Source organism: Nerophis ophidion, linkage group LG11 (genome assembly GCF_033978795.1).
Source record: "Nerophis ophidion isolate RoL-2023_Sa linkage group LG11, RoL_Noph_v1.0, whole genome shotgun sequence".
Classification (NCBI taxonomy): Eukaryota; Metazoa; Chordata; class Actinopteri; order Syngnathiformes; family Syngnathidae; genus Nerophis; species Nerophis ophidion.
The window spans coordinates 3,189,748-3,216,917 of NC_084621.1; the positions used below are offsets into that span (position 1 = coordinate 3,189,748).

General features: G+C 41.0%; 2 protein-coding genes across 5 annotated transcripts in view; both read right to left on the reverse strand.

Annotated features, from left to right (window-relative positions):
* kel (Kell metallo-endopeptidase (Kell blood group)) overlaps nucleotides 1-18,534 on the reverse strand; it is a 24,012-nt gene extending 5,478 nt beyond the window's left edge. The window contains exons 1-11 of the mRNA XM_061914923.1: nucleotides 18,012-18,534; nucleotides 15,307-15,610; nucleotides 14,971-15,231; nucleotides 14,774-14,895; nucleotides 11,021-11,182; nucleotides 10,877-10,948; nucleotides 10,613-10,801; nucleotides 3,026-3,186; nucleotides 2,673-2,949; nucleotides 2,509-2,607; nucleotides 2,362-2,439 (exon numbers count right to left, since the gene is read on the reverse strand). Of these exons, the coding sequence (XP_061770907.1) occupies nucleotides 2,362-2,439; nucleotides 2,509-2,607; nucleotides 2,673-2,949; nucleotides 3,026-3,186; nucleotides 10,613-10,801; nucleotides 10,877-10,948; nucleotides 11,021-11,182; nucleotides 14,774-14,895; nucleotides 14,971-15,231; nucleotides 15,307-15,610; nucleotides 18,012-18,089 (1,803 nt within the window). The 5' untranslated portion in view covers nucleotides 18,090-18,534. The remainder of the gene's footprint in view (nucleotides 1-2,361; nucleotides 2,440-2,508; nucleotides 2,608-2,672; nucleotides 2,950-3,025; nucleotides 3,187-10,612; nucleotides 10,802-10,876; nucleotides 10,949-11,020; nucleotides 11,183-14,773; nucleotides 14,896-14,970; nucleotides 15,232-15,306; nucleotides 15,611-18,011) is intronic.
* A 143-nt stretch (nucleotides 18,535-18,677) lies between these two features.
* Nucleotides 18,678-27,170, reverse strand: part of zyx (zyxin) — a 30,387-nt gene continuing 21,894 nt past the window's right edge. For all 4 annotated transcript variants that reach the window (XM_061914925.1, XM_061914926.1, XM_061914924.1 and 1 more), the window contains 8 exons: nucleotides 26,015-26,283; nucleotides 25,033-25,128; nucleotides 23,810-24,346; nucleotides 22,073-22,214; nucleotides 21,762-21,931; nucleotides 21,494-21,672; nucleotides 21,288-21,408; nucleotides 18,678-20,361 (listed from right to left, as the gene is read on the reverse strand). In XM_061914925.1, the coding sequence (XP_061770909.1) occupies nucleotides 20,251-20,361; nucleotides 21,288-21,408; nucleotides 21,494-21,672; nucleotides 21,762-21,931; nucleotides 22,073-22,214; nucleotides 23,810-24,346; nucleotides 25,033-25,128; nucleotides 26,015-26,283 (1,625 nt within the window). In that variant the 3' untranslated portion in view covers nucleotides 18,678-20,250. The remainder of the gene's footprint in view (nucleotides 20,362-21,287; nucleotides 21,409-21,493; nucleotides 21,673-21,761; nucleotides 21,932-22,072; nucleotides 22,215-23,809; nucleotides 24,347-25,032; nucleotides 25,129-26,014; nucleotides 26,284-27,170) is intronic.

The following is a 27,170-nucleotide window of genomic DNA, read 5'->3' on the forward strand; positions in this document are numbered from 1 at the left end:
GATTGATACTTTTATTAGTAGTTTGCACAGTACAGTACATATTCCGTACAATTAACCACTAAATGGTAACACCCCAATAAGTTTTTCAACTTGTTTAAGTCGGGGTCCACGTTAATCAATTCATGGTAACGATAATGATGCCAAAAAACATGAAAAAAGATGGGAAATCCTTAAAGGCTTATTGTGAAAATGTAATAATGTTTATAGACATGCAACAACAGCAACATATATGCTATCTATTGTTGTGTTCCCTATTTTTGAAGGTGTGTGTTGAATCTGACTTGGACATAATATGGACTATACACAAATGCTTTTTATGAAAATGTAATTTTGTTTATAACTTATATGCAATCTGTTGTTTCGCTAATTTTTGTTGTTGTACATGGATGAGGGTGTGTGTTGCTGAGGCCCACTTGGACATTGTCTGGACTGGACCTGGTTTTAAAAACCTTTTAGACAAGTCTAATTCCATTAACAACCTGGTCTGATGAAGATAAGGTTATTTATTTATTTTTTTTTAATAAAATAAAATTAGATTAAAAAAAAGGAAAACAATGACATTTTTTGGGGACAAAAAAGAAAGTAAAATCATATAAAACAATTACATAAAAAATAGTAATTAATGATAGTGTTAGTGGACCGGCGACACACAATCATGTGTGTTTCAGGGACTGTGTCCCTTGCAGACTGTGTTAAATATGTTGTGGGAACCAGCATTTTGGTAGCAGAAAGAAACAACCCTTTTTTGTGTGAGTGGGTGTGAGTGGGGGAGGGAGGGGTTTTCTTTTGGGGGGTTGATGCACTGATGGAAAGTGTATCTTGTGTGTTTTTGTGTTGATTTAATAAAAAAACAATGTCCATTAAAGTCTTTTTGATTGTTTTGATTTTGTTAAGCAAATATGTTAACCTAGAACAGTGGTTCTTAACCTTGTTGGAGGTATGGAACCACACCAGTTTCATATGTGCATTCACCAAACCCTTCTTTAGTGAAAAATAAAATATTTTTTCTTTTCAAATTCAAGAAAACCTTATGTTTTTTTTTTATTGGTGCACAAAATGAACCGTGCATGAACATCACCTTGTTCACAGAACAAAACCAACACAGTGCATGATTTCACAACAAATGACACACATTACCATGAATTGATTAACGTGGACCCCCGTCTTAAACAAGCTGAAACACCTATTCGAGTTTTACCATTAAGTGGTCAATTGTACAGAATATGTACTGAACTGGGGCTTCACGGTGGAAGAGGGGTTAGTGCTTCTGCCTCACAATACTCTAGCCTTTAAATAGACCTCCTTTTAGACCAGTTGATCTGCCGCTTCTTTTCTTTCTCCTATGTCCCCCCCCTCCCTTGTGGAGGGGGTCCGGTCCGATGACCATGGATGAAGTACTGACTGTCCAGAGTCGAGACCCAGGATGGACCGCTCGTCGGGACCCAGGATGGACTGCTCGCCTGTATCGGTTGGGGACATCTCTATGCTGCTGATCCGCTTGAGATGGTTTCCTGTGGACGGGACTCTCACTGCTGTCTTGGAGCCACTATGGATTGAACTTTCACAGTATCATGTTAGACCCGCTCGACATCCATTGCTTTCGGTCCCCTAGAGGGGGGGGTTGCCCACATCTGAGGTCCTCTCCAAGGTTTCTCATAGTCAGCATTGTCACTGGCGTCCCACTGGATGTGAATTCTCCCTGCCCACTGGGTGTGAGTTTTCCTTGCCCTTTTGTGGGTTCTTCCGAGGATGTTGTAGTCGTAATGATTTGTGCAGTCCTTTGAGACATTTGTGATTTGGGGCTATATAAATAAACATTGATTGATTGACAATACGAAGTTCCTGCAGTCCTGGGTTCAAATCCAAATCCAAATCTTTCTGTGTGGAGTTTGCATGTTCTCCCCGTGAATGCGTGGGTTCCCTCCGGGTACTCCGGCTTCCTCCCACTTCCAAAGACATGCACCTGGGGATAGGTTGATTGGCAACACTAAATTGGCCCTAGTCTGTGAATGTTGTCTGTCTATCTGTGTTGGCCCTGTGATGAGGTGGCGACTTATCCAGGGTGTACCCCGCCTTCCGCCCGATTGTAGCTGAGATAGGCACAAGCGACCCCAAAAGGGAATAAACGGTAGAAAATGGATGGATGTATGGATATTTATTTCCTTTATTAATTATTTGGGCTGGATTGAAAAGCTCAACTGGTGGCATGCGGCCCCTAAGCCTTAATTTGCCCAGGTCTGATCTCCAGTGTAAAGTTGTAACAACACGCTACAGTCGCAGTATTTACCATTTTAATGTTTTTATGAGCTACTGTAGAGTCGCGCCACAAATAAATGAATGTATGGAAACACTGGAAATTACCTGAGAAAAAAGCAGGTCAAGCTCGGCCTCACTGGAGATTTCCTTTGTTGTCACAAGTGTTGAAGTTACGGGCTTAACCTGAAAGCCAACAAGTCATCATTTAAACAAACGTTCAGGTTCAAGGAAAGAACTTCTGTCCTAAATTACCTTATTCATAACAAACTGTAGAGTCTTGTTGTCTGTCCACTTGAGCTGGTGTACTTGGGACTTGAAGGAGGACAGGATGTTGTCAATCATCTCTTCTGCCTGTCCAACAACAAAGAGCCTCAGCGTAACTACGTCACGTTAACGCTCTCGCCAAGTCTCCCCACCTCTCCTCCGCCTGCGATGTTCTCCTTAAACAGATGCGCGAGAACCCCGTTGAACCCTCGTTCGGTTTCCAGCACGCAGCGTTTCCAGCGAGGGACTGCCTGGTGAAGAGCCCCACCATCCATGTTCAACATCTTTTCAAGATGAAGATTGGGTTGCCACACGTCCGTATGGCCCAGAGTCCCTGACAAGTTGTTGGCCATGTCAGAGAATCTGGAGTCCAGAGCAGGCATCAGGGTGTGCAGCAAGTTGAGCACCATGAAGGTGTGGAGGGGGCCACTGAGCAGAATGAGACATGGGTCAGAAGCTGAATGACAGGACGTGTGTGTGATGCATTGTGGGTCACTTACAGTACCTCTTGCTCAGCTCGTGCTTTGTCAGCCATTTGCGAATGATATGGGACATCTGCACGATGTAAGGCAAGTTGTGCAGGACGACGTGGTCGTCTTCCATGAGGGGATGTGGGTGGAAAGCAGCCTTCAAGCAACCCAACCAGTCCACAGCTGGAGCTTTGTGCTGCAGACATATTGGAGGAGACACTTAGTAGGGCTGTAAAAAAATGTTTTGCAATTCTTATGTGTAATGATTCTTAATAAAAAAGTATATTTTAAACCGATTTGAAAAAAAAAAAAATGCAATACAGACCCAAAGTTTGGACACACCTTCTCATTCAATGCGTTTTCTTTACTTTCATGACTATTTACATTTTATATTGTCACTGAAGGCCTCAAAACTATGAATGAACACATGTGGAGTTATGTACTTAGCAAAAAAAGGTTAAATAACTGAAAACATGTTTTGTATTCTAGTTTCTTCAAAATAGCCACCCTTAACTCTGATTAGTGCCTTGGACACTCTTGGCATTCTCTCAATGAGCTTCAAGAAGTAGTCACCTGGAATGGTTTTCACTTCACAAGTGTGCTTGAAGCTCATCGAGAGAATGCCAAGAGTGTGCAAAAAAGTAATCAGAGCTATTTTGAAGAAACCCTCACGACCCCGAATGGGACAAGCGGTAGAAAATGGATGGATAGAATATAAAACATGTTTTCAGGTATTTCACCTTTTTTGTTAAGTACATAACTCCACATGTGTTCATTCATAGTTTTGATGCCTTCAGTGACAATCTACAATGTAAATAGTCATGAAAATAAGGTTAAAACGCATTGAATGAGGAGGTGTGTCCAAACCTTTAGCCTGTACTGTGTGTGTATATATATATATATATATATATATATATATATATATATATATATATATATAAAAAACAAAAGCTTTCCTGTCAAGACACTTTAGTAAATGTTTGAGTAGAATTGTATCAAATAAAACCATTATAACCACCAGTATTATATACATTTATCAGAACTCTTTAATCGAATCGTTACCCCCTAGAATCGATTTTGTGGTACCCAAAGATTCACAGAAATATGGAGAGAAATATTGCAATTATTTATTTTCTCAAAATCGTGCAGCCCTAGTATTATTTTTTCTAAAACATGTTTCTAACCTACTGTTAATTGATGGTTACTTTTTGCTTTAACCTGGTTCTATCTTTTTCTGTTAAAATGTAATAAGCACTTACTCATCTGTTGTTTAGCTACGTTGCATTAGTTTTACGTGATGCTAAAAATGTGGGTATCGATCCAACACTAAGGAGTTACAGGAGCAGTACTGGTCATACCGACGCTGGTACTTGCACATTTTCAACGTCATTGAATGTTTACATTTCTGATCACAATTATATTGTGATCACTGGGTGTGAGTTTTCCTTGCCCTTATGTGGGTTCTTCCGAAGATGTCGTAGTGGTTTGTGCAGCCCTTTGAGACATTTGTGATTTAGGGCTATATAAATAAACATTGATTGATTGGTATTTAACAGGAACAGAGGATAACAATTTAAAAATATCAATAATATTTTTAAATGATTTCCTACAAATGGCTCTAATTTAAATATTTTGTTTTTTTTCCTTAAAGACGACCCGTGTCCAGGGACACAGTCCAAGTTTATCAACGCTAAAAAAATGTTAAGAGTAAAAAATACTAATCTTACCACTGTGGGATCGACCTGATAATATAATACTTGGTACAGTTACTGTCGGTAATTTGTATCGACCCGCCCTCCTTTTGTTTACATTCAAGAGCTTTAGCTTGCAGTTAGCATACCCTTCTACAGTGTGTAGTGTAGAATGTTTAGCTATTGTTCGTCCTCCATGGTGTGAGTTTTCCTTGCCCTTATGTGGGCCTACCGAGGATGTCGTAGTGGTTTGTGCAGCCCTTTGAGACACTAGTGATTTAGGGCTATATAAGTAAACATTGATTGATTGATTGACAGCCCGGACAATGTGTACTTTAACAAGACCATTATGCTTTGGATTATGCTGTGGAACTTAAGTGCAGGTAAACATTATTATTACTATACTATTGCTAATATTTCCTCTACAACCCGCCATCTGGCAGAGAACTATGTTGGACAGCTAAGAATGGACGCTGCATGTCTCACTATTAAACAATATTACTACAAAAAAAGGAATAAAATGTACGGTAAATTGAAAATGCCTTAATTATGATATCCCATATTATTAAATAAATCAAAACAAAATGATTTTTGTTCTTAAATGAACCTACAGGAAACAATAATATACATGTTTTGTTGTGTCTGCTTTAGATTGAAAATAAATGCAAAATAATAAAATGACGATATAAAATGATAAATTATGAAACTCACTTGGTATTTTTAAATGGAAAATTTGATAAATTTACGGAATACAGTCTCTCGCCATATCTTCAAATGTTGCAACTTCACATCTCAGATTTTTTTTAAAGCATATTCTATAACATTTTTAGCCTAAATAACGCATTTTTAAGCATAAAGGTGGCTAAATGAATATTGGCCAGTAGATGATCCAATCCAATCCACTATATTTATATAGCACACACAAAAAAGTTTCACAAAGTACTGCACAGTACCTAAAACACACATTTAGGAAATTAAAACTAAGGACAGTCAAGTGTAAAAAAACAATTTAACTAAAAAGGGAATAAATACATAAATAAAACTATCATAAACTAAGATCACACAACTCTCATGCCGGTTCAAAAGCCATCCATCCATCCATCCATCCATTTTCTACCGCTTATTCCCTTTCGGGGTCGCGGGGGGCGCTGGCGCCTATCTCAGCTACAATCGGGCGGAAGGCGGGGTACACCCTGGACAAGTCGCCACCTCATGGCAGGGCCAACACAGATAGACAGACAACATTCCCACACTAGGGCCAATTTAGTGTTGCCAATCAACCTATCCCCAGGTGCATGTCTTTGGAAGTGGGAGGAAGCCGGAGTACCCGGAGGGAACCCACGCAGTCACGGGGAGAACATGCAAACTCCACACAGAAAGATCCCGAGCCTGGATTTGAACCCAGGACTGCAGGACCTTCGTATTGTGAGGCAGACGCACTAACCCCTCTGCCACCGTGACGCCCCAGTTCAGTACATATTCTGTACAATTGACCACTAAATGGTAAAACTCGAATAGGTGTTTCAGCTTGTTTAAGACGGGGGTCCACGTTTATCAATTGATGGTAATGTGTGTAATTTGTTGTGAAATCATGCACTGTGTTGGTTTTGTTCTGTGAACAAGGTGATGTTCATGCACGGTTTATTTTGTGCAGCAATAAAAAAAAAACATAAGTTTTTCTTGAATTTGAAAAGTCAAAAGCCAAGAAGTAAAAATGTTTTACGACGTGACTTAAAACTCATTAAAGTGGGAGACGTCCGAATAACCAAAGGGATTTCGTCCCAAAGTTTTGTAAGTTTCAGAGCCACAGCAAAAAAATGCACGATCCTCTGGATTTTAAAGAGGTTTTTGGGATGACGATGAGAACTTGATCACATGACCTCAGACACCTTTTGGGGGTGTAGATTTTTAAAAGGCCTGTCATATATTGTGGCGCTAATCCGTTATGAGATTTAAAAACATTAACATTTAAAAATGAATTCTAAAATGAATTGGGAGCCAGTGAAGGGATGCTAAACCGGGGGTAATTTGCTCACGTTTTTCTGTGCCAGTTAAAAAGTGAGCGGCAGCATTTTGGACTAACTCGGACTGACAATCAAGCGACTGATGCCTGCTACATTCCAACACAGAGTGAGTTGCAGTGGTCCAAACGTGATGAAATAAAAGCATGGATTACCCACTCAAAGTCTTTACAAGATACAACTGATTTTTTTTTTGCTAAAAGTCTTAGATGACAAAAGTCGTAGATGATAATGGCATCAGACACCAAACTTAATCTGTTGTTCCCTTGTAAAATAATTTTCAAACTTAAAACCAAGATTTACGACTGAGTTTAAAATAAGGCATGGGGGGATCCAGGTCACTGGGTTGAGCATTCTGGTTTGCATTTGAGCCATTCAAAATTTTTTCCTCATTTAGAATTAGGGAACGTTACGGCCAACCATGCTTTTATGTCCTCAAGACAATTTAAAGTGATTTTAAATGCCTCACTTTTCCTTTTTAGAGGGACATGGATTTGTGGAGTGCCATCTCCGGGTTGGGGAGGAGACCCTGCCCCAAGTGGAGGAGTTCAAGTACCTAGGGGTCTTGTTCACGAGTGGGGGAAGAGTGGATCGTGAGATCGACAGGCGGATCGGTGCGGCGTCTTCAGTAATGCGGACGTTGTATCGATCCGTTGTGGTGAAGAAGGAGCTGAGCCGGAAGGCAAAGCTCTCAATTTACCGGTCGATCTACGTTCCCATCCTCACCTATGGTCATGAGCTTTGGGTCATGACCGAAAGGATAAGATCACGGGTACAAGCGGCCGAAATTAGTTTCCTCCGCCGGGTGGCGGGGCTCTCCCTTAGAGATAGGGTGAGAAGCTCTGCCATCCGGGAGGAACTCAAAGTAAAGCCGCTGCTCCTCCACATGGAGAGGAGCCAGATGAGGTGGTTCGGGCATCTGGTCAGGATGCCACCCGAACGCCTCCCTAGGGATGTGTTTAGGGCACGTCCAGCTGGTAGGAGGCCACGGGGAAGACCCAGGACACGTTGGAAAGACTATGTCTCCCGGCTGGCCTGGGAACGCCTCGGGATCCCCCGGGAAGAGCTAGACGAAGTGGCTGGGGAGAGGGAAGTCTGGGTTTCCCTGCTTAGGCTGCTGCCCCCGCGACCCGACCTCGGATAAGCGGAAGATGATGGATGGATGGATGGATGGATTTGTGTATCAGCATAAAGGTGATGAGAAGTGAGATGAGATTAAACGAATCGCACCGTTCAGTCTCGTAACCACTGATTTGCTCAGCCTCCGGCGGCATTACTAAAAATGTTTATATACTCTATTGGTTTATGAGTGTAAAGGTGACTGTGGAGAGGCGGAGCCAACGGGCCGACGGCGGGGCAGGGCAGGGCACGCTGCCCTGCCCAAGATGGCGGCAAGAGGGCGGAGGATGCGGCGGAGCAGAGAGGCGGGGCTTTCCGCGAGCGACGCCGCCACAATTTGACTCGGGTGCGTGGCACACACACCTGCACACAGTTAACTGATCTCCTCCTGCTGTATAAAAGGGGAGAAGGAGCAGAGATCAAGAGAGGAGTTGGAGAGCCTGCAGGAGCGGCTGAAGAGTGATCGGAGGGAGACGGAAAGGAGAGACAGACGCATGAGGACGTGGGAGAGACGCACCGAGACGAACAAAGACAGCTGAAAAGCTTGAAAGACGGACAATTGTGTAAAGTAAAATATGTATTAAATACTGTGTCAAACCTGTATCCTGAGCTGTGTGATACTGTGGTCAGAAGAAGCCGGGCGAGACGCAGGAAACCTCTACAGTGACTTTAGGGAGTCATTTCATATTTAAAGAGCTCTCATAATATTGAAAATAATAGTTTTTGAAAGCCGTAAAAGGTTTTTTATATTTAAGCGAGGTTAATATTCAATTTCTAAATAATGATTCTTACTTTGCGGAAATGTGTTTATCGCAGTCATGTCTTAAACCAAATAACAGCGATATGTGAGGGATTACTGTAAACATGTGTCTTTTAGATGAAATACTAATACAAAAAAGTAATGCCATGATACAACATCAATTGATAAATAATGAAACATAATTGGTGTTTCAAAAAGAAAAATGAACAAAAAATTGTAAAACGGCAATATGGAATGATGAATCATAATTGCGTTTTTAAATGAAAAATTTAGATTTTTTTTTTTAAACAAATTTGTAGGATTTAGATGATATTTTTGTCACTACAGTAGGTAATAAAATGAAAAAATAAATCGCTGTTATCAAACAAAAACAAGTATATACTTTTTTTGTGACTGTTAAAAAATAATATTAAAACATTTTAATGTGTTGTAATAATGTGCATCTTTTTGTAAACAACAATATGTTTTCAAACTGTGTTGAATTAGTTGGGATTTTATGAGTGAATTTGAGGAACATTACAGAATTCAGCTTCAGCTCAAACAAAGAAATATTGATATAATTTAGTGTCAAATAATTCTTCAGAATGGCACCCAGATCTTTTAGGTCAGGGGTTGACAACCTTTACCACTCAAAGAGCCATTTTGACCCGTTTCACAAAGTAAAGAAAACAATGGGAGCCACATAACTCTTTTAAAATTTATGATGAAATAATACTGCATACAGAGTTGTTTTTTTGCTTTGTGCTTTGTATAAACCAGGGGTCTCAGACACGCCGCCCGCACCTTAATATGAAAATGTAATGTTAGTGCGGCCCGTGACTTTTATATGAATGCCGCTTGACAGCGTCACACCTGCCAACCGTCCCAATTTTCCCGGGAGACTCACGAATTTCAGAGTAATTAATCTCTCGAATGCACGCTGGTGTTCACCCAATGAACAATAATAAGGGCGTACAAAGATGTCACTACCGCCCTCTACAGCTTGTACAAACAGCTTGCCAGCCCAGAGAATTGTTTGATGAGGCTATTGCAGACATACTTAAGAGACTGCAAGGCATCCTTATTCAACAGCAATATAGGTTACACTGAGGGTGGCGTTTAAACAACTTTAGCACTCTTACTAATATGCGCCACACTGTGAACCCACACCAAACAAGAATGACAAACACATTTCAGGAGAACATCCGCACTATAACACAACATAAACACGACAGAACAAATACCCAGAATTCCATGTATCCTGACTTTTCCGGGCTCCATTATACACCCAGCTACCACCAACCCAACCCCCACCCCTCTGTGCGTCGGTTGAGGTGGGCGGGGTTGGGTTGGTGGTAGCTGGGTGTATAATGGAGCCCGGAAAAGTCAGGATACATGGGATTCTGGGTATTTGTTCTGTCGTGTTTATGTTGTGTTATAGTGCGGATTTTCTCCTGAAATGCGTTTGTCATTCTTGTTTGGTGTGGGTTCACAGCGTGGCGCATATTAGTAAGAGTGTTAAAGTTGTTAATATCACAACCCTCAGTGTGACCTGTATGGCTGTTGAACAAGTATGCCTTGCAGTCGCGCCTGCGTTCAGATGGAGTTCCCATCCAAAATGTGACCGGACGGCCGGCACGCAGATAGCATGGTGAAAATCCTGGCGCAATGACATGTAGAAAGGGTATTAGAGGCATTGTCATCACGGCACGCCATCAAAGTTGATGACGTCTGGGTGAAAATCGAAAATAGTTTACATGGGAGATTTCTGATATAGACATTAAAATTGGAAATCTACTGGACTTCTCCGGGCGGTCGGCAAGTATGCAGCTGAGGCAAATCAGAGTGGTCAAAGAGCCGCATGCGGCTAAGGAGGCGCGGGTTGCCGACCCCTGCTTTAGGTAATGACACTTGAGGCTTGTAAGGTACAGTACACAATAAACACACAATTAGGACAAAAGTCCTAATTTGTTGTGGAAGAACCTCATCAAACAAGTGCTAGTGTATTGTGCATGTTTCCACAACACTAAACAGTACTATAATATACTTTACCTGTAGCTCCTTGATGGTCATGCTCTGATAGAGCAGCCCTTTGGCCAAGCGATGGCTCAGAGGTGCTGCGGCCACGGCCAGTTCAGAGGACAGAGAGATGAACATACCCACATGGATTATCCTGCTGTTGTCTGGGGCCCCCAGCAGGGCCAGGTACCTCTGACATGATGCTAAGAAAGGACGCAGCGTCTATGCAGTGATTGGAAGCATAATATCATTATGGCAATTTAGCGTGAATATGTTTGAATAGAGTAGTTCACCAACTTTTGTTTTGGCTTGAGACTTCTGCGTCTTGCGGTTCCATTCGATGGGAATCAACAAGTCCGGCTGATCAATCTGCAAGCAGAGTCCGGGATTAATGTGATGTTGCCGTGGTGATGCTCACACGTCCCCTTTAAAAGTCCTGACCTGTATGTATCGTTTGGTCTTCTTACTAGTAGTGTCATTAGGGTCTTTGGAGCCGACATAGATGTTGAAGAAAGGGAAGGTGGCGTAGTCTCTCATCAGCACGCTGAGGGTGGCGTTAAAGTCAGTCTGATTCCACTGGCCAGACACAGGCCAACCTCCAAGCTGCAAAAACAAAGAAGGAAGTGATTTCAGTTTATTTACTCAACAGCAGAGAGTAGCAAACAGTACAAAGCAGAGGTGAGTTGTATGCGCTTGTATTTTAGTTGTATTTACTTTAACTCTCTCCTTTGAGGCACACATTAAAAGCGTTACTAAAACGGCCTTCTTTCATCTCCGTAATATCGCTAAAATTCGCTCCATTCTGTCCACTAAAGACGCTGAGATCATTATCCATGCGTTTGTTACGTCTCGTCTCGATTACTGTAACGTATTATTTTGGGGTCTCCCCATGTCTAGCATTAAAAGATTACAGTTGGTACAAAATGCAGCTGCTAGACTTTTGACAAGAACAAGAAAGTTTGATCACATTACGCCTGTACTGTATATACCTTTATATACATATATACATACATATATACCTATACTGTATATACCTTTATATACATATATACATACATATATACCTGTACTGTATATACCTTTATATACATATATACATACATATATACCTATACTGGCTCACCTGCACTGGCTTCCTGTGCACTTAAGATGTGACTTCAAGGTTTTACTACTTACGTATAAAATACTACACGGTCTAGCTCCATCCTATCTTGCCGATTGTATTGTACCATATGTCCCGGCAAGAAATCTGCGTTCAAAGGACTCCGGCTTATTAGTGATTCCCAAAGCCCAAAAAAAGTCTGCGGGCTATAGAGCGTTTTCCGTTCGGGCTCCAGTACTCTGGAATGCCCTCCCGGTAACAGTTCGAGATGCCACCTCAGTAGAAGCATTTAAGTCTCACCTTAAAACTCATTTGTATTCTCTAGCCTTTAAATAGTCTCCCTTTTTAGACCAGTTGATCTGCCGTTTCTTTTCTTTTTCTTCTATGTCCCACTCTCCCTTGTGGAGGGGGTCCGGTCCGATCCGGTGGCCATGTACTGCTTGCCTGTGTATCGGCTGGGGACATCTCTGCGCTGCTGATCCGCCTCCGCTTGGGATGGTTTCCTGCTGGCTCCGCTGTGAACGGGACTCTCGCTGCTGTGTTGGATCCGCTTTGGACTGGACTCTCGCGACTGTGTTGGATCCATTGTGGATTGAACTTTCACAGTATCATGTTAGACCCGCTCGACATCCATTGCTTTCCTCCTCTCCAAGGTTCTCTTGGTCATCATTGTCACCGACGTCCCACTGGGTGTGAGTTTTCCTTGCCCTTATGTGGGCCTACCGAGGATGTTGTAGTGGTTTGTGCAGCCCTTTGAGACACTAGTGATTTAGGGCTATATAAGTAAACATTGATTGATTGATTGATACGTACTTAAGTACTTTCTTGGATAAATTGTACTTCTCAGAGAATTTTTAATGCAACATACTTTTTACTTTTGTGCAGATTAAAGACTACTTCTACTCCATTATATTGAGTATAATTCCTATCTATATATTTATTTTCATATCCATATTATATTTATTGACCAGTCGAGGGGGTACCACACTAAGTGCGCTGGGATAGACTCCAGCTTACTCGTGACCCCAGTGAAGATATGTCGTATAGAAAAGGGATGGCATTATATTTACTTAAAATCAATTAATTACTACGTGCAAATACAAATTCCGATGGCTTCTCAAAGAGACTTCTTCTTCCATGAATTGATTAACGTGGACCCCGACTTAAACAAGTTGAAAAACTTATTGGGGTGTTACCATTTAGTGGTCAATTGTACGGAATATGTACTGTACTGTGCAATCTACTAATAAAAGTAAATAAATAAATCAATCAAAGCGGGCACGATCAGATGACTATGTTTCACCAACAAGTGACGTTTGACTCAATTTTACCTATCAAATGGAACCCAGCAGTCACATGACTGACCTCACTCAAATTACACACTGTATAAAGTGATAAGACGTCAGACAAGACAGCGCAACTGTTCGATGTTTACTTACAAACTACGAAAAAATAATGTTTATAATATCATGAGCTGCCCTCTGTCAGTAGAAATGTTCACGTCAGCCTCCAAAATTCCATTTCCAACTACAGAAAACTTTTTTTTAATGTTTTAGCTTTGCATATGCTAACATTAGCCCTATTGTGACATCACAAGTGACTGAAATGTCTCGCAGTCATGCATGCACGCATGCAAAAATAGCTCCTAAATAAATCAGAAGTGACTTACCAGTTATTCAGTAATTGAGTAGTTTTTACACTGAATACTTATTCAAGTAATTATTTGCATAACTACTATTTACTTTTACTTGAGTATTATTACACTAAAGTAACTAATATTACTAGAGTACAAGTTTAGGCTACTCTACCTTACAATAAAATATATTTTTGCATAATGTATATTCATATAAGTGTGTGGTTGTGAATGCTTGTCTATCTGTAATGGCCTGCAATGAGGTGCCGACTAGTCCAGGGTTTACACTGCCTTCCACCACAGTACTCCCCCCTTCCCCCATAATAATGACTACGGAAGGAAATGAGCTTTTTGGTAGAATTAGGTGTGGTTACACGTCAATGCAAAATATAGAGAAATGTCCATCAACATGCAATGTCCCTTCCAAACTAAATGTATATGAATTGAATAAAACATGCCTTTCTGGACCTTGCTTTGAGCAGTGGAACCAGAAAAAGGGTCTCTGACCAAATGTTCCAACAAATGAAGCATTCAATTGTCAATAATGTCTTGATACAACTAAGCAATACCACTTTCACCTGTAATGTTTGTGTGATCTTAAATGGGATTGTGCTGAAAATTTCAATTTTCCTGAAGGAACTCTCCTGACGGAATAAATAAAGTACTATCTAATCTAATCTTTCAAGGTATTAAGGCCTGTTTAAAGGATGAAATAAAACACAGCACCAACATAAACCAGTTTAAAAAGCTTTTTAAATCATTTATCATTAGTAAATATAAGAAAGAAGGGCAAACATTGTTTTAGAAAGACAATAATACATAATATGTATATAAATACAATTTATGATTTCATAATTATACATATAGGTTATATTAAAATGTATATATTACCACTTTATATGGAATTTAAATTGTGTATATATATAATATATATATATATATATATATATGTATATATATAAGTGTACAAATGTATATGTTTGATTTAAATGTTAAACTGTGTGTATGAGACGTGTGCTACATATATGTTGCTTATATATTGTTTAAAAAAAAAGTAATATAAGTGAAGCATGTTTTAGATTTTATATATTTTGAACCTTGTTCTTGTTGTGATGGGGTAGGTTTATATAAGCGTTGCTTCAACCTACACCCTTTCGGCTCAATCATTGCTGAAATGAGTGTTTTTTTTTTTTCTTTTTCTGTTGTTCTTTGTTTTATGTGAAGATTACCGAAATAAAGTACATTGATTGAAAAAAATAATAATAATATTTGTCAAAGTACTTTATATTTCTTACTAAATGTATTCGTTCTTCATTTTGACAGAAATAAATACATGTACTCCATGCAATTCCATCTCTCTCAAACGAACATTACCTAATAACGCAACAAATATATCACATATTTTCATCACTTTTTGGGGTCCCAAAACTCAAGTCATAGTAGCGTAGAATCGTGTTACCTTCTGGATGAGCGTGAGAAAGGGCTCCGCCCCAGCTGTGTCCAAGGACCTGGTGTCCAAACAGGAGCGGTAGAAACTTTTGGCCTTTCGCACAGCTGAGCTTGTGAGATCGTCATTGGATTCTGACAAGACAAAAACAAATAAAGCGACAGTGAAATGTAAAAAAAAAAAAAAAAAATGGCTCAAGACTTCCCTACCTAAAATCTGCCTGATATTCTGCAGCAGCTCAGTTTTCCTGTCCAGCATCCTCCTCTCTTTTACATTTCGGTCCTCTCTTGTCAGTCCTCTTCCGGACCCCTGAACGTTGTCCTGACCTCGGTGACGCCCCCCACTGTCAGGCAAAAGCCGGTCAGGTCCACAAGAGAACAGGAAGTAGTCACAGGGGTGCGTGAAGGGGTCAGCAGACGTGGAGAGATGGGCTGATGCATTCTGGCAGGCTGGGGAGGAACAAGGCGTGACTGTGGAAAGAAATCTAGACGAGTTAGAACACAATTTCTAAGTCTGGCCTTATTTTTGCAGTGTTTAGGGCCCACCGACAACTGCTTGGTTCTGGTTTTGGAGGAAGTGGTGCAGGTAATATGTCATTCCCAGCATAGCAGCACACGAACAGAAGCCCAAAATGAAGACACACACTGGACACTGATATTTAATCCACACTGTTTTAGTCCGTTCATCAGTCTGCTGCTGCTCAAGGTTGGTCTGTGGTAGATGCTGAAGCTCCAGCTCGGTTTGTTGCTGGTGGACCTCTGCAGGACTTTGGGTGGGGAGATTCAGCTTAAAGAGAGCTGAGTGGTGAAGCCCCCTCTCGGGTTCTGGCTGTGATGACAATAGCTGAGGCTGCAAGTACGTCAAACAATACAGTTAACAATACGCAAAACACAAAAAACATGGTTAATACCATATGATGAACACCACCAGTGCCACTGGTAACTGTGCTTTGATTTTTAGGAGGCTTTTTTGTGTGATTCGAACACAGCCTGGTACCAGTCACAAATTTGTGACCATAATCATAGAAAATAAACAGTAATTGGAGCAATAACATAGCAAGGACAGTGGTACAGGCGTGTGTACTGGCTGCTCAGTACAAAATTAGTCATAATTTGAAGCAACTCATCTCTTAAGGTAGCAGCATATATTCTTTGTAAAAACGGTTAAAGGTGAACACAAAATTATTTCGTTTCACTATCAACAGGGCTTGACTTAGTTTTACACTTGTACAACAGTTATTTGAAAATGACAATGTGACTTGAAAACTGGATGACTGTAAAATAAATAAATGATAAATGGGTTGTACTTGTATAGCGCTTTTCTACCTTCAAGGTACTCAAAGCACTTTGACACTACTTCCACATTTACCCATTCACACACACATTCACACACTGATGGAGGGAGCTGCCATGCAAGGCGCTAACCAGCACCCATCAGGAGCAAGGGTGAAGTGTCTTGCTCAGGACACAACGGACGTGACGAGGTTGGTACTAGGTGGGAATTGAACCAGTGACGCTCGGGTTGCACACGGCCACTCTACCACTGCGCCACGCCGTCCCCTGTACCTGACTGTACCTTCCATCCCTCCATTTTCCATGAATTGATTAACGTGGACCCCGACTTAAACAAGTTGAAAAACTTATTCGGGTGTTATCATTCAGTGGTCAATTGTATGGAATATGTACTGTACTGTGCAATCTACTATTAAAAGTTTCAATCAATCAACCAATGAGGTTGTTAAGTAATAAAACATAATGGTTGCTTTTCAATGGCAAATGTGAAATTTAGGTGTTTTTTTTCCACAGAAAAAAAACATTGTGTTTAATGAAAAAAAGAATGAATAGAAACAATAAAAATCACATTTTTAAATAAAAAATTGAGGATTTTTTTAAATGCAGATCAAAAATATTAAATTATTGAATTGAGTAATAAGGTAAAAAAATACCAATTTTCATTGAATGTTACTTAACATGAAGGAGGAGCTGAGCCGGAAGGCAAAGCTCTCAATTTACCGGTCGATCTACGTTCCCATCCTCACCTATGGTCATGAGCTTTGGGTCATGACCGAAAGGATAAGATCACGGGTAAAAGCGGCCGAAATGAGTTTCCTCCGCCGTGTGGCGGGTCTCTCCCTTAGAGATAGGGTGAGAAGCTCTGCCATCCGGGAGGAACTCAAAGTAAAGCCGCTGCTCCTCCACATCGAGAGGAGCCAGATGAGGTGGTTCGGGCATCTGGTCAGGATGCCACCCGAACGCCTCCCTAGGGAGGTGTTTAGGGCACGTCCAACCGGTAGGAGGCCACGGGGAAGACCCAGGACACGTTGGGAAGACTATGTCTCCCGGCTGGCCTGGGAACGCCTCGGGATCCCCCGGGAAGTGCTAGACGAAGTGGCTGGGGAGAGGAAAGTCTGGGCTTCCCTGCTTAGGCTGCTGCCCCCGCGACCCGACCTCGGATGGATGGATGGGTTACTTAACAGTATTGCATTTTTTGTCGGTTCAAATTTCTTCTCAAGTAGCTTTTTACTTGATGCCAAGCAGATTTCAAAAGGTTCAATCAGTAGAATGACTAGAATAAGTTGACAGGAGGAGTCAAGATAAAAATATACAAAATAAATTGTTTAAAAGAAACACTACGAGCATTATTAGACCAATCATTTATGCACGTGAGCTTTGCAACATTATCACTGCTCTGTATTACATATAGAACGTGTATCGCTTGCCATTAATGCTTTGATGCACGGTATAGTTGTGATCATTACAGTCCTGCAAACAGGTTGATGAATTAGGCCAATTTCAAAAGGAACAATCACCTTCTAGGAGCTGCAATGACAATTTGGGTTCAAAACTGACAGTTTTGATGTATTCATTATTTAAAAAATATTTCGGCGAAATGACAGAGTAGTAGGATTTAGAATATTACTTGAACTTTAATTGTGAACAATTGTTAATGTATTTAAGAAAAGGGAACTTGAAACTGAGATAATGCATTTTAAGATATTTGCTTGTAAAAGCTACATTACCTTGGCTAGAAAAGTGTTATTTACTTAAAAATAGAAATCACCAGTGGAAGAAGACACACACTGCAGTGCAAAACAAAAAAGCTGTATCAGAAGCCTTTACAGTTAAGTGTTAGGTGCACAAATTGAAAACTTTTAGCTACTTACTGACACAATGTCAATAAATGTCAAAGATACATTACACACCAAAAGACAGACTTCAAATCAGGGCAATGTACATTTTTTTGGCCCTACCTCGAGTCCTTTTGGAGTTTCACTCATTCTCGGCGTATGGACTTCTCGTTGTGTCGGTCTGCTGGTGGCGTAGTTCATCTTTCACGTGTGACGTCTACATGTCGGCTTCACCTTTCGTCACACAGCTCTTTCTTTATCTGCCTTCATCACTCAGGTCTTTCTTTGTCACACTGATAAACAAAATTAACTGCACAGGCAACATATTACACTCTTCTTTTCAGATATACCAACACTTTTAGTGTGTTGATTTAATGGTAAACAACAGACAATTATCTATTTGGTGTTTGCTTATTAAAAATATTCAAGCTGTCCTTATACCAAAGACTCCAAAACTAAAACCTGAGACGGATACATCCTATTGCAATTGATTATTGTTGCACTGCAAGGGACGGACAGTAAACAAATGATAGAAAGTAAACCGTCAAGACACACACATACACACGTGCAAGCGTCATTATCTGTGCAACACATGGCTGGCGGCGACTGATAGAGACTTGTGGCGTCTTTGAGGTCCACGGCACGTTTACGTCATCAAGCTTAGTTGAGAGGCTAGCAGGGACACATTTGTGGTTGTCACATGTCTACCTACAAATACACTGGATACTTGTCATTAGATTGTGTACCTAATGAAGTAGCCAGAGTAGGGATGATAAAACAAGGCCAAAGAAGCATTTAGGCATTTATTGATTTTGTTGCAACCAAAAAAATTGGGGCTAAATGTTTTGTTTTAAACATGTATACATTCACACATACAGTATCAAACAGGAGTTTATATAAAAAGTTATACAAAAAAAGAACAAGGCAACGTCACAGGGATGGCAAAGGCATTTTTAAGTTGTTGGTGCAGGAGACATACAGTATAATACAGTACGCAGCGAGCATGCAATGCTGAGTCACTATTGTTGTGTTTTTTTTTGCAGCAGACTGACTCAATACAAATTTACTGAGGAATGGCTTTCTATGGTCGTAATCCCCGCTGGGTGGGATACAATAGTGAAGGCATGTTGCCAGGATAGGAATGAAGACATAACTAACTAAATACAGCACAATACAATAAGATAACGTAATCCACAGCTGATTTAAGTAGAAAAAGTGAATAATGGGAAGAAATTGCAGTATAGAATTTTAACCTTTCATTGATATTGAAGTCAAAATACTGGGCTCAAAAATGAATACATGATGCAAAAAAATGTTCCATTAAAACAGTTTTTCTATATTTTGTTCACTGTGCTTAAAGCTGCTGTATGTCACAGATAGGTGGCTGCCTAGAGAGCGCTAGTGTTTCATCGAGCAGCAACCATGCCCTCTTTTTGCATGATCTAACCACGTACACTACACCCCACTAATGCACCACCATTGCATCCGTTTTTAAATTCCTTTTATTCCTGAACATCAGTCTTGTTTATTTATGCGCACATGCAACTGGCATTTGCAAGTCTTTTTGTCAGTCCTTAACAGCAATTGTTTTTACAAAGTTTAAAATATAGACATTTATCTGTTCAATCTGTTTTATTAAACCTGCTAGCCGTTGTATTAAAAAAAAAGTAATTCTGAGCAGACAACATACAGCGGCTTTAAACATCAATTACCTAAAAAGCCTTCAAGCTAGTGGTATGTATTTCGTTATGAAGAAAAGCAAAAGGTTTCTAATTGAAAGCATCAGAATGCAGCTTTAGAGAATCTAAAATAAAACTTTAATCACATAATAGGTCCTGCTTAGAGCCATGCTGGTGACATATTAGCTACATAATAGCGGGATCTGTGCTGGTAAAGCTTTGCTCGGCTCTTTGTTCCCAGTTTGAGCGGCCATACAGCATGCACACAACACTTAACTTCGCTCCTATTTGGTAGTAGTGAACAAACAGAAGACATCTGTATGTAATGCTGATAGGCTACGAGAGCTGCAGGTAAAGTGTTAACACTTCCAAGTTGCTTCTCTTGGATCCAACTGTGCAAGATATGCGGAGCATTTTAGCGTAAACATACGACGACGACATGGTTTTTTGAAGGGTGCAGAACATTACCTCTGCATTAAACATGGATCCGACAAAAAGACAAAGACATCGACCCTGCATGCAGACATCGTTTTGACGTAGCACATTTACACCTGCGCAGCAAGACTGAAAAGAAAAGCCCTGTTTGTTTCGCAAAGGCCAATTGCTGAATGGAATCTGTGCTTTTGGATTTGTTTTGGGATTAAATGTTAGGGAGAGGGATCGCGAGGGACACAAAAGATTTACTAGGCTGCCTGCTTGGCTCGCTTGGAGTGGCACTTCATACACAGGATGCGACCATCCAGTGGGTAGCAGCCGTTTTCATCCGCTTCTATGGAGAGGGGGCGAGCGCAGTCCTGTAGAAAAACAGACATCAGAAATACAATCAGAACATATTCATGCACTTTAAATACGCTGAGGCCTTAATAATGGGAATTTTTAAAGATGAGCACTATCAAAGTCAAGTGTGTTGACCACAGAACATCAATAGTAAAAAAACAATGGAAAATGAGCTGGTATAATAAGAAATTGAATGTTCTATTAAAGGGGTATCAGCTAGCAAACCTGTAGCTGATTCTGAGTAGCTCCCCAAATAGTCAAAGAATATTTTCCTAAACTGTCAATATTTGTAAAACTGTTCAATTCATGCCTCGGGTTAATGACAAATCACCGCAAAATAGCACAAAGACAATGACCGCATTATTTGAAAAGAGATCTGCTCCCTAATCAAAAGTTAAATTTTTAAAATTAAATCAAACTGTATTTATAAAGCACCTTTCAAATATAAAAGAAATGCAACAAAGTGCTTGACAGACTTATTAACAATGCCCAGATGACTCACAAGTCCCATCATAAATTGCCCACACACACACACACACACACACACACACACACACACACACACACACACACACACACCAATTCATGTACAGAGGAGCCAGGTGAAGAAAAACTATCCCAGGAGCTGTTTGCAAATGTTGCCAGTCATATTAACAAAACACTAACTTCTTTCTTTTTGTCAAAATACCGCCAGTGATATATATAAAAAATATTAACTAGAGATAAATCCACACAAAAAATACAAGATGCAGATTAACAAAAATTTTGGTTGTCCATTTTTTGACACAAAATCTTAGTTCTGGCAAAACAAGGTTATTTCCCTTTGTTTGGGTTAAATTATGACATGAAAATATGAGTAGCGCTCTGCGGTATTCATTTTGTGAAAATAGCTCCCGAAAAGAAAAAGGTTCGAGACCCCTGTAGTGCTATTCATTGCTCTTACTTCACAGCGGTAACACTTCAGGTGAAAGTTCTTGTCGAGAGCCACAACTCGGACTGTCTCCTCGCTGCCTGGCGCTGGAATAATGGGCTCATTGCAGCTGACACACAGAGGGGAGAAACGCCTGGAATGGAAAAGGAAGGTCACATTCCCACGTAGTAACACTTTTGGTGGTATTGAAGGTTTATAATTCGCATCTCAACAAGCACCTGTGGTAATCCTGGACGCAGTATGCGTTGTTGTTGTCGTCGGTGATGAATGGCGCCCCCTCCAGTATGCAGGAGCAGGTGATGCAGCGGAAACAATGGGAATGGAAACACTGACCCACCGCCTTCAGCACACGGTCCGTAATCCTCTCCCCGCATCGGGAACAAACTGCCAGGGAACTCTTAGGAGCAACATGGAGTAACGTTGATCACTTTAAAATAAAGCACTTAATAAACATAAACTCCCATTGATTTGAGATTGTCTTCACACCGTGTAGCAGTCCTCGCACTGTGGCGCACCATCCCTCTCATAGAACTGCATGCCCTGCAGAGGGCGATGGCAAGTCATGCAACAGAAACAGTTGGAGTGGAAGAGTTTCTCCATGGCCCTCACTGCTGGCTGAGTACGGGACAGTGCCTCGCCACACTTGCCACAAAGCTCTGAAATAACAGCAGAGACGGAAAGACTGCGCTTAGAAGGGTCAGGAGGTATCAAAAATAGATTATTGGCAAATAATGGTATTTTCCTGCTGGTTTGTTTTTAATTATTCATTATAAAGTTACAAGATACTAAGTGCGTACCAGTAAGGGGGGCCGGGCCAACAGGTGGGTGAGCATCCATGTTTTTGATAAAGTCCTTGGTCATTTTCTCAAGTTCTTCCACCTCTCTCATGTTGAGGGGCACACCTCCAACAGAAGTTAAGACTGGACCAGGAGGTGATGGCTGTCCACAAACAGTCAATTGTCACTGCATGAATTATTTTGAATCCATGCCTTGAAGGTACAGTTACTATAGCAGATGATAGTTAATAGAGATATTTACTTAATTAGCTCTATTAGCTTAAATCTGAACAGAGGGAAACTGTACCCATGGCACACTAAAAACCTCATTAAAAAACAATGGAAAATATCTCCTATGTTTACTTTTGGGAATGTCCCTTTTATTCAAAAGGAGTATGAGGGTAGAAATAATACAGGGAGCTGCAGCAAAGCTAAGACGGTGGAGGGTAATACTGCAGCATAAAGGACTAAGATACAGCAACTGGGATAGCAAACGACAGCGTGGGTTGATGACGATTGTATGCGATAACGCAATTACTTACGCACAAATATGATTCTGCCTCGTTGAAACAAGAAATAGTCCATAGGGGCTTTGGAAAAATCATTTAAATTACGGTAAAAGGGCCCCAATTAAAGGCCTACCGAAAGCCACTACTAGCGACCACGCAGTCTGATAGTTTATATATCAATGATGAAATATTAACATTGCAACACATGCCAAAACGGCCTTTTTAGTTAACTAAATTGTAATTTTAAATTTCCCGCGAGTTTCTTGTTGAAAACGTCGCGGAATGATGACGCGTACGCGTGACGTCACTGACTGTCAGTAAATATTAGCGCTGCACACTCGCGGCTAAAAGTTGTCTGCTTTAACCGCATAATTACACAATATTTTGGACATCTGTGTTGCTGAATCTTTTGCAATTTGTCCATTTAATAATGGAGACTATAAAAAACAATGCTGTTGGTGCAAAGCGGTGTATTGCAGCTGCCTTTAGCACCGAGACACAGCCGATGTTTCTTTGTTGGTTGTGAAGCGGAGAGGTCAAGCGAACATGTTTTCTCGACGTCAACCAGCATGTTTTTGGATGGAGAAATTGCGATATATATCTTACCGGAGAAATCATTGGATTATCTGTCGTCCTGCAGCAGCGGCAGCTGTGAGCTTGGCTCCTCGGCTTCTCTCTGAGACACTTCGTGTTCACCGCAGCCATCCGACCTCGAGGTACGTCTTTACAATCTTTAAAATCTCAGATAACGGATCTTCCAGAATTATGCTAGTAAATGTGTCTAATTACATCTGAAATGCTCACACTGCCGTCGCTTTTTCTTTTTTTTTCTATTCCTTCACTATCAATATCCTAATTCACAAATCTTTCATCCGCGCTCAAATTTATGGGGAAATTGTCGCTTTCTCGGTCTGAATTGCTCTTACTGCTGGTGGCTCCTATTAAAAACAATGGGAATATGTGTATGAGTGGAGCCCTGCAACCAGTGACGTCACGCGCACATACTTCCGGTACAGGCAGGGCTTTTCTATTAGTGACCAAAAGTTGCGAACTTTATCGTCGATGTTCTCTACTAAACCCTTTCAGCAAAAATATGGCAATATCGCGAAATTATCAAGTATGACACATAGAATGGACCTGCTATTCCCGTTTGAATAAGAAAATCTAATTTCAGTAGGCCTTTAATGTCATTGCTAAACGCCTGTGTCTGTGCTACAATTTATGGTTTTCAGTGTATCAGTGAACATACCATGGATGCAGGAGGAGATTTCCTTGGTTGACTGAAAGAGGAGGCGGGTGGAGGAGATGTCATGGTCTTAGGTTGGGGAGGTTGCACGGCAGCAGGTGGGCTTTGGTTCACGTTTCCCTGATTGACAAATGGAGGACTCCTCATGTGATTGTTGGTAGCCATGTTGTTTGAAGGAGAAGGAGGTGCAGGGGGAGCAGCTGGAGGTGGTGGCAAAGTGCTTGTGGCTGATGCAAGGAAAGGTTTTGGCTGACCACTGGCTGAATATGGCGACTGGTTCAGGTTCTGGTTGAGTTTTTTTGCCAACGACGATGAGGAAGTGGCTGTTCTCGCTCCAAATGGGGATTTTGGGGCTGCTGCTGGTGGCGAGTTGTGATTGGCCTGTCGGCTGGTGCGGGCTTTGAGCTCCTCTGCCCACGGTGCAGGAGGGGGGCGGTCTCCCATCTCAGGAGGTGGGAGGAATGAGAGCGTTGGTTTGGGGGCTGTTGGCGGGGGACCAGCTGGTTTGGGTGATGTCGCTGTGGAATACTGGCTTGGCAACTGTGGATACATGTAAAATGTGACTCTTCAGTTGTTAATTAACAAAACTATACAACAAACTGCTAAATTCAGGTGATATCTGGCACGCAACAGATCAACATTTCTGACTGAGGCACTGCGATAAAGCAAACACTCATGTTTGGAGCTTATCAACAGAGCTTCAGCTTTTTGACATTTATTTTGCAGATTTGGAGCAAACAATTTGTGCCGTGATCCAGCACCTCCTGCTTGGACTAAACACACTCCATTTATGGACCTCTCACTGGGTCTCTGGCAACACACTCTGGCTTCATCATACTCTCACGCTCCTCACTGACTCACTCCAGTGTGCAACGCTCTCTGCAAGAATCTCCTCACTTTTTGTTGTTGCTGCTGCTTTCTCTGCCAGCCCGTTGTGCTGTGTGTGCATTTTACTTATCATTGAGCTTTCCACCTGAACTGAGACTCATAAAACCAGAACTGGCAACGCTCCACATTATTTCCACTGACGGGCCAAGTCTTTGTTTTGTTTCCTTCCTCGGTCCGAATCTTTTTCTCATCTCATCATTATCATCCTGTGAGTCAAACCCTGTTGTCATTGCCTCACTTGGCTACCTTTAAAACTCTGTGGAGCACTCTGTCCATCCTAATTGTCTTTTACCAGCCTTTGTTTGTTCAGGTTTATGTCTTCATTTCTGCTATTTTACCTTAGGGTTGAAGGGCCCCCGCGATTCCATTTCGGAAAGCAAGTCGGTCAGAGAGTCGATTTGCTTATCGAAGCTTGTTTGCTTCTGCACGGCCCTCTGCAAGAGAAAGGACAGAGGAGGAAAGAAACAGGTACATTACAAACACAAAACGGGCCAAGATAATACAAAGTTACTCTAAGTATTTCAGGTTTAGCTTAAGAAAATTGAAAAACAGTTCAAAGCATGATGTAATAAATGGGTTTTAGATTTAGTTAATTTAAAAGGGACAATACATATTGATGAACTTTTGACATGTACATTAAGTAGTATGTGAGATCATAGCCAATGGATATTGTTTACCTCTAGTCCATGGCAAGTTGATGTTAAGATGAAACACATTAAAAACATATTACACAGATTCACAAAATAAAAAATAAAAAATTCCAAGATTCAATTTAATATACGCTTACATTTCATACCAATAGCCGATCGACTGAGTTTCCAATTTTGGCTTCCAAGTAACCAATTTTTCAAGGCCTTATTAAAAGGCTGCTTGTGTTGCTAGTTCCCTTCTATTTACAGGAATCATAAGACGTGTTTGGCAGGCTCAATAGGAAAATGATGGTTTTTAATTTGGACACATAATTGAATGTCAGAAAAGTACTATTCGGTTAACAATCTGGAAAGCCAAGGACATAATCATCATTTAATGGTCATGAAAGCATTCTAATACGTAAAGAAAAAATCTATTATATGTATCGCTAATTCTTAGTAAAAAAATAATTATTCCCCTTTTGACTTTTCGCCACATGTAGTCAATCACATGTTACCCCTTATTTAATCCCCTATTAACTAATAACCGTGGAACAATTGATATTGGAGACATGGGGAATTGTTCTAAACATTTCCTATGTGATGGTTTCTAATGTATTTTAATCACTATTTCAATAATTATTATTCTATGTTATTTGATTAATTTGTCACAATGTCAATCCTGGCTTACCAGTGGATGCCCAACTGCACTGGGAAAACTAGTACCAGTGGCGTGGAGGGGAGGCGCAGGTGGCGGAGGAGGGGGCGAGGCAAAGCTGGGCAACCGAGCGCTTTCTTCGGGGGCTGGTGGCAGGGGAAGTTCCTCGTCGACCGGTGGCGGAGCCGGGAAGGCTGGAGCCGGGGCGTCAGAGGCCGGAGGCGTGATCTGACATTCGGGGGGAGGGGCTGGCAAATCGTCATCCATCGGAGGAGGAGGAGGAGGAGGAGGAGGTGGGAAATCTGAAAGAAAATAAATGAGAGGGTGAAGTATTAAAACAGGATTCCCCCTTAACGTATTTGATTGTGGCGGTGCGCCGCAGCAACATATTACCCACCACACCTTAAAAAATTAGCTTTTTTTTTTTTTAAATAAAAAAAAGTAATATAATGTATTGTAGCATCTAGAAAACACACCAAGTCTGACAGTTTTTATCTTTTATTGCCAATCTTATACTAACAATGGGCGCAATTTCAACAAGTATTCTCTCCGTGCATAGACCCCTTCGTGTTTCACTCCTCGACACACTACAACACTTTCTCATTCTCCACCGACACTTTCTCATTCTTCACCGACACGGTGTTCACAGATCATGGGAAAAATGAACACACTAACATACACATTAAGTATAATTGGATATATATTGTTTTTATTTTAGGCACTATTGACTAATGATGCACTGAAAAATTGGCTGCCAAAAAAAGACTTTATTTGATTATTGTAAGACCGCTTACGAAACCAGATAATGTTACGACGTAAACCATACACATGGGGTTGTCTAGATTGAAGGTAGCATGTCCGTGATGTGGACTCACTTTATTGTATCTGAGATATCAGCAAAGAGCAATCCTCTAAATTTAAAATGACACTGGTGGCTTTTAAGGAGAAAGGCTCCCAGCAGCGCAAAGCAAGTATGACGTCAGGCTCTCTGCAGCTCGCTTTACGTCGCTGACAGAGCAACAGAAGTAAAAAGTCTATTAAACAAGAGTACAGTCTACAATAATATATGAAGTAGGTGCTAGATTTGTTGCCAAATTGTTTTAATAAAGAAAGAGTGGCTAAAAGGACTGAAGAAATCTCTAGGGGAAAAAAAACATTCTCAACAAAGTACGTAGTAAAATAAGCAGCA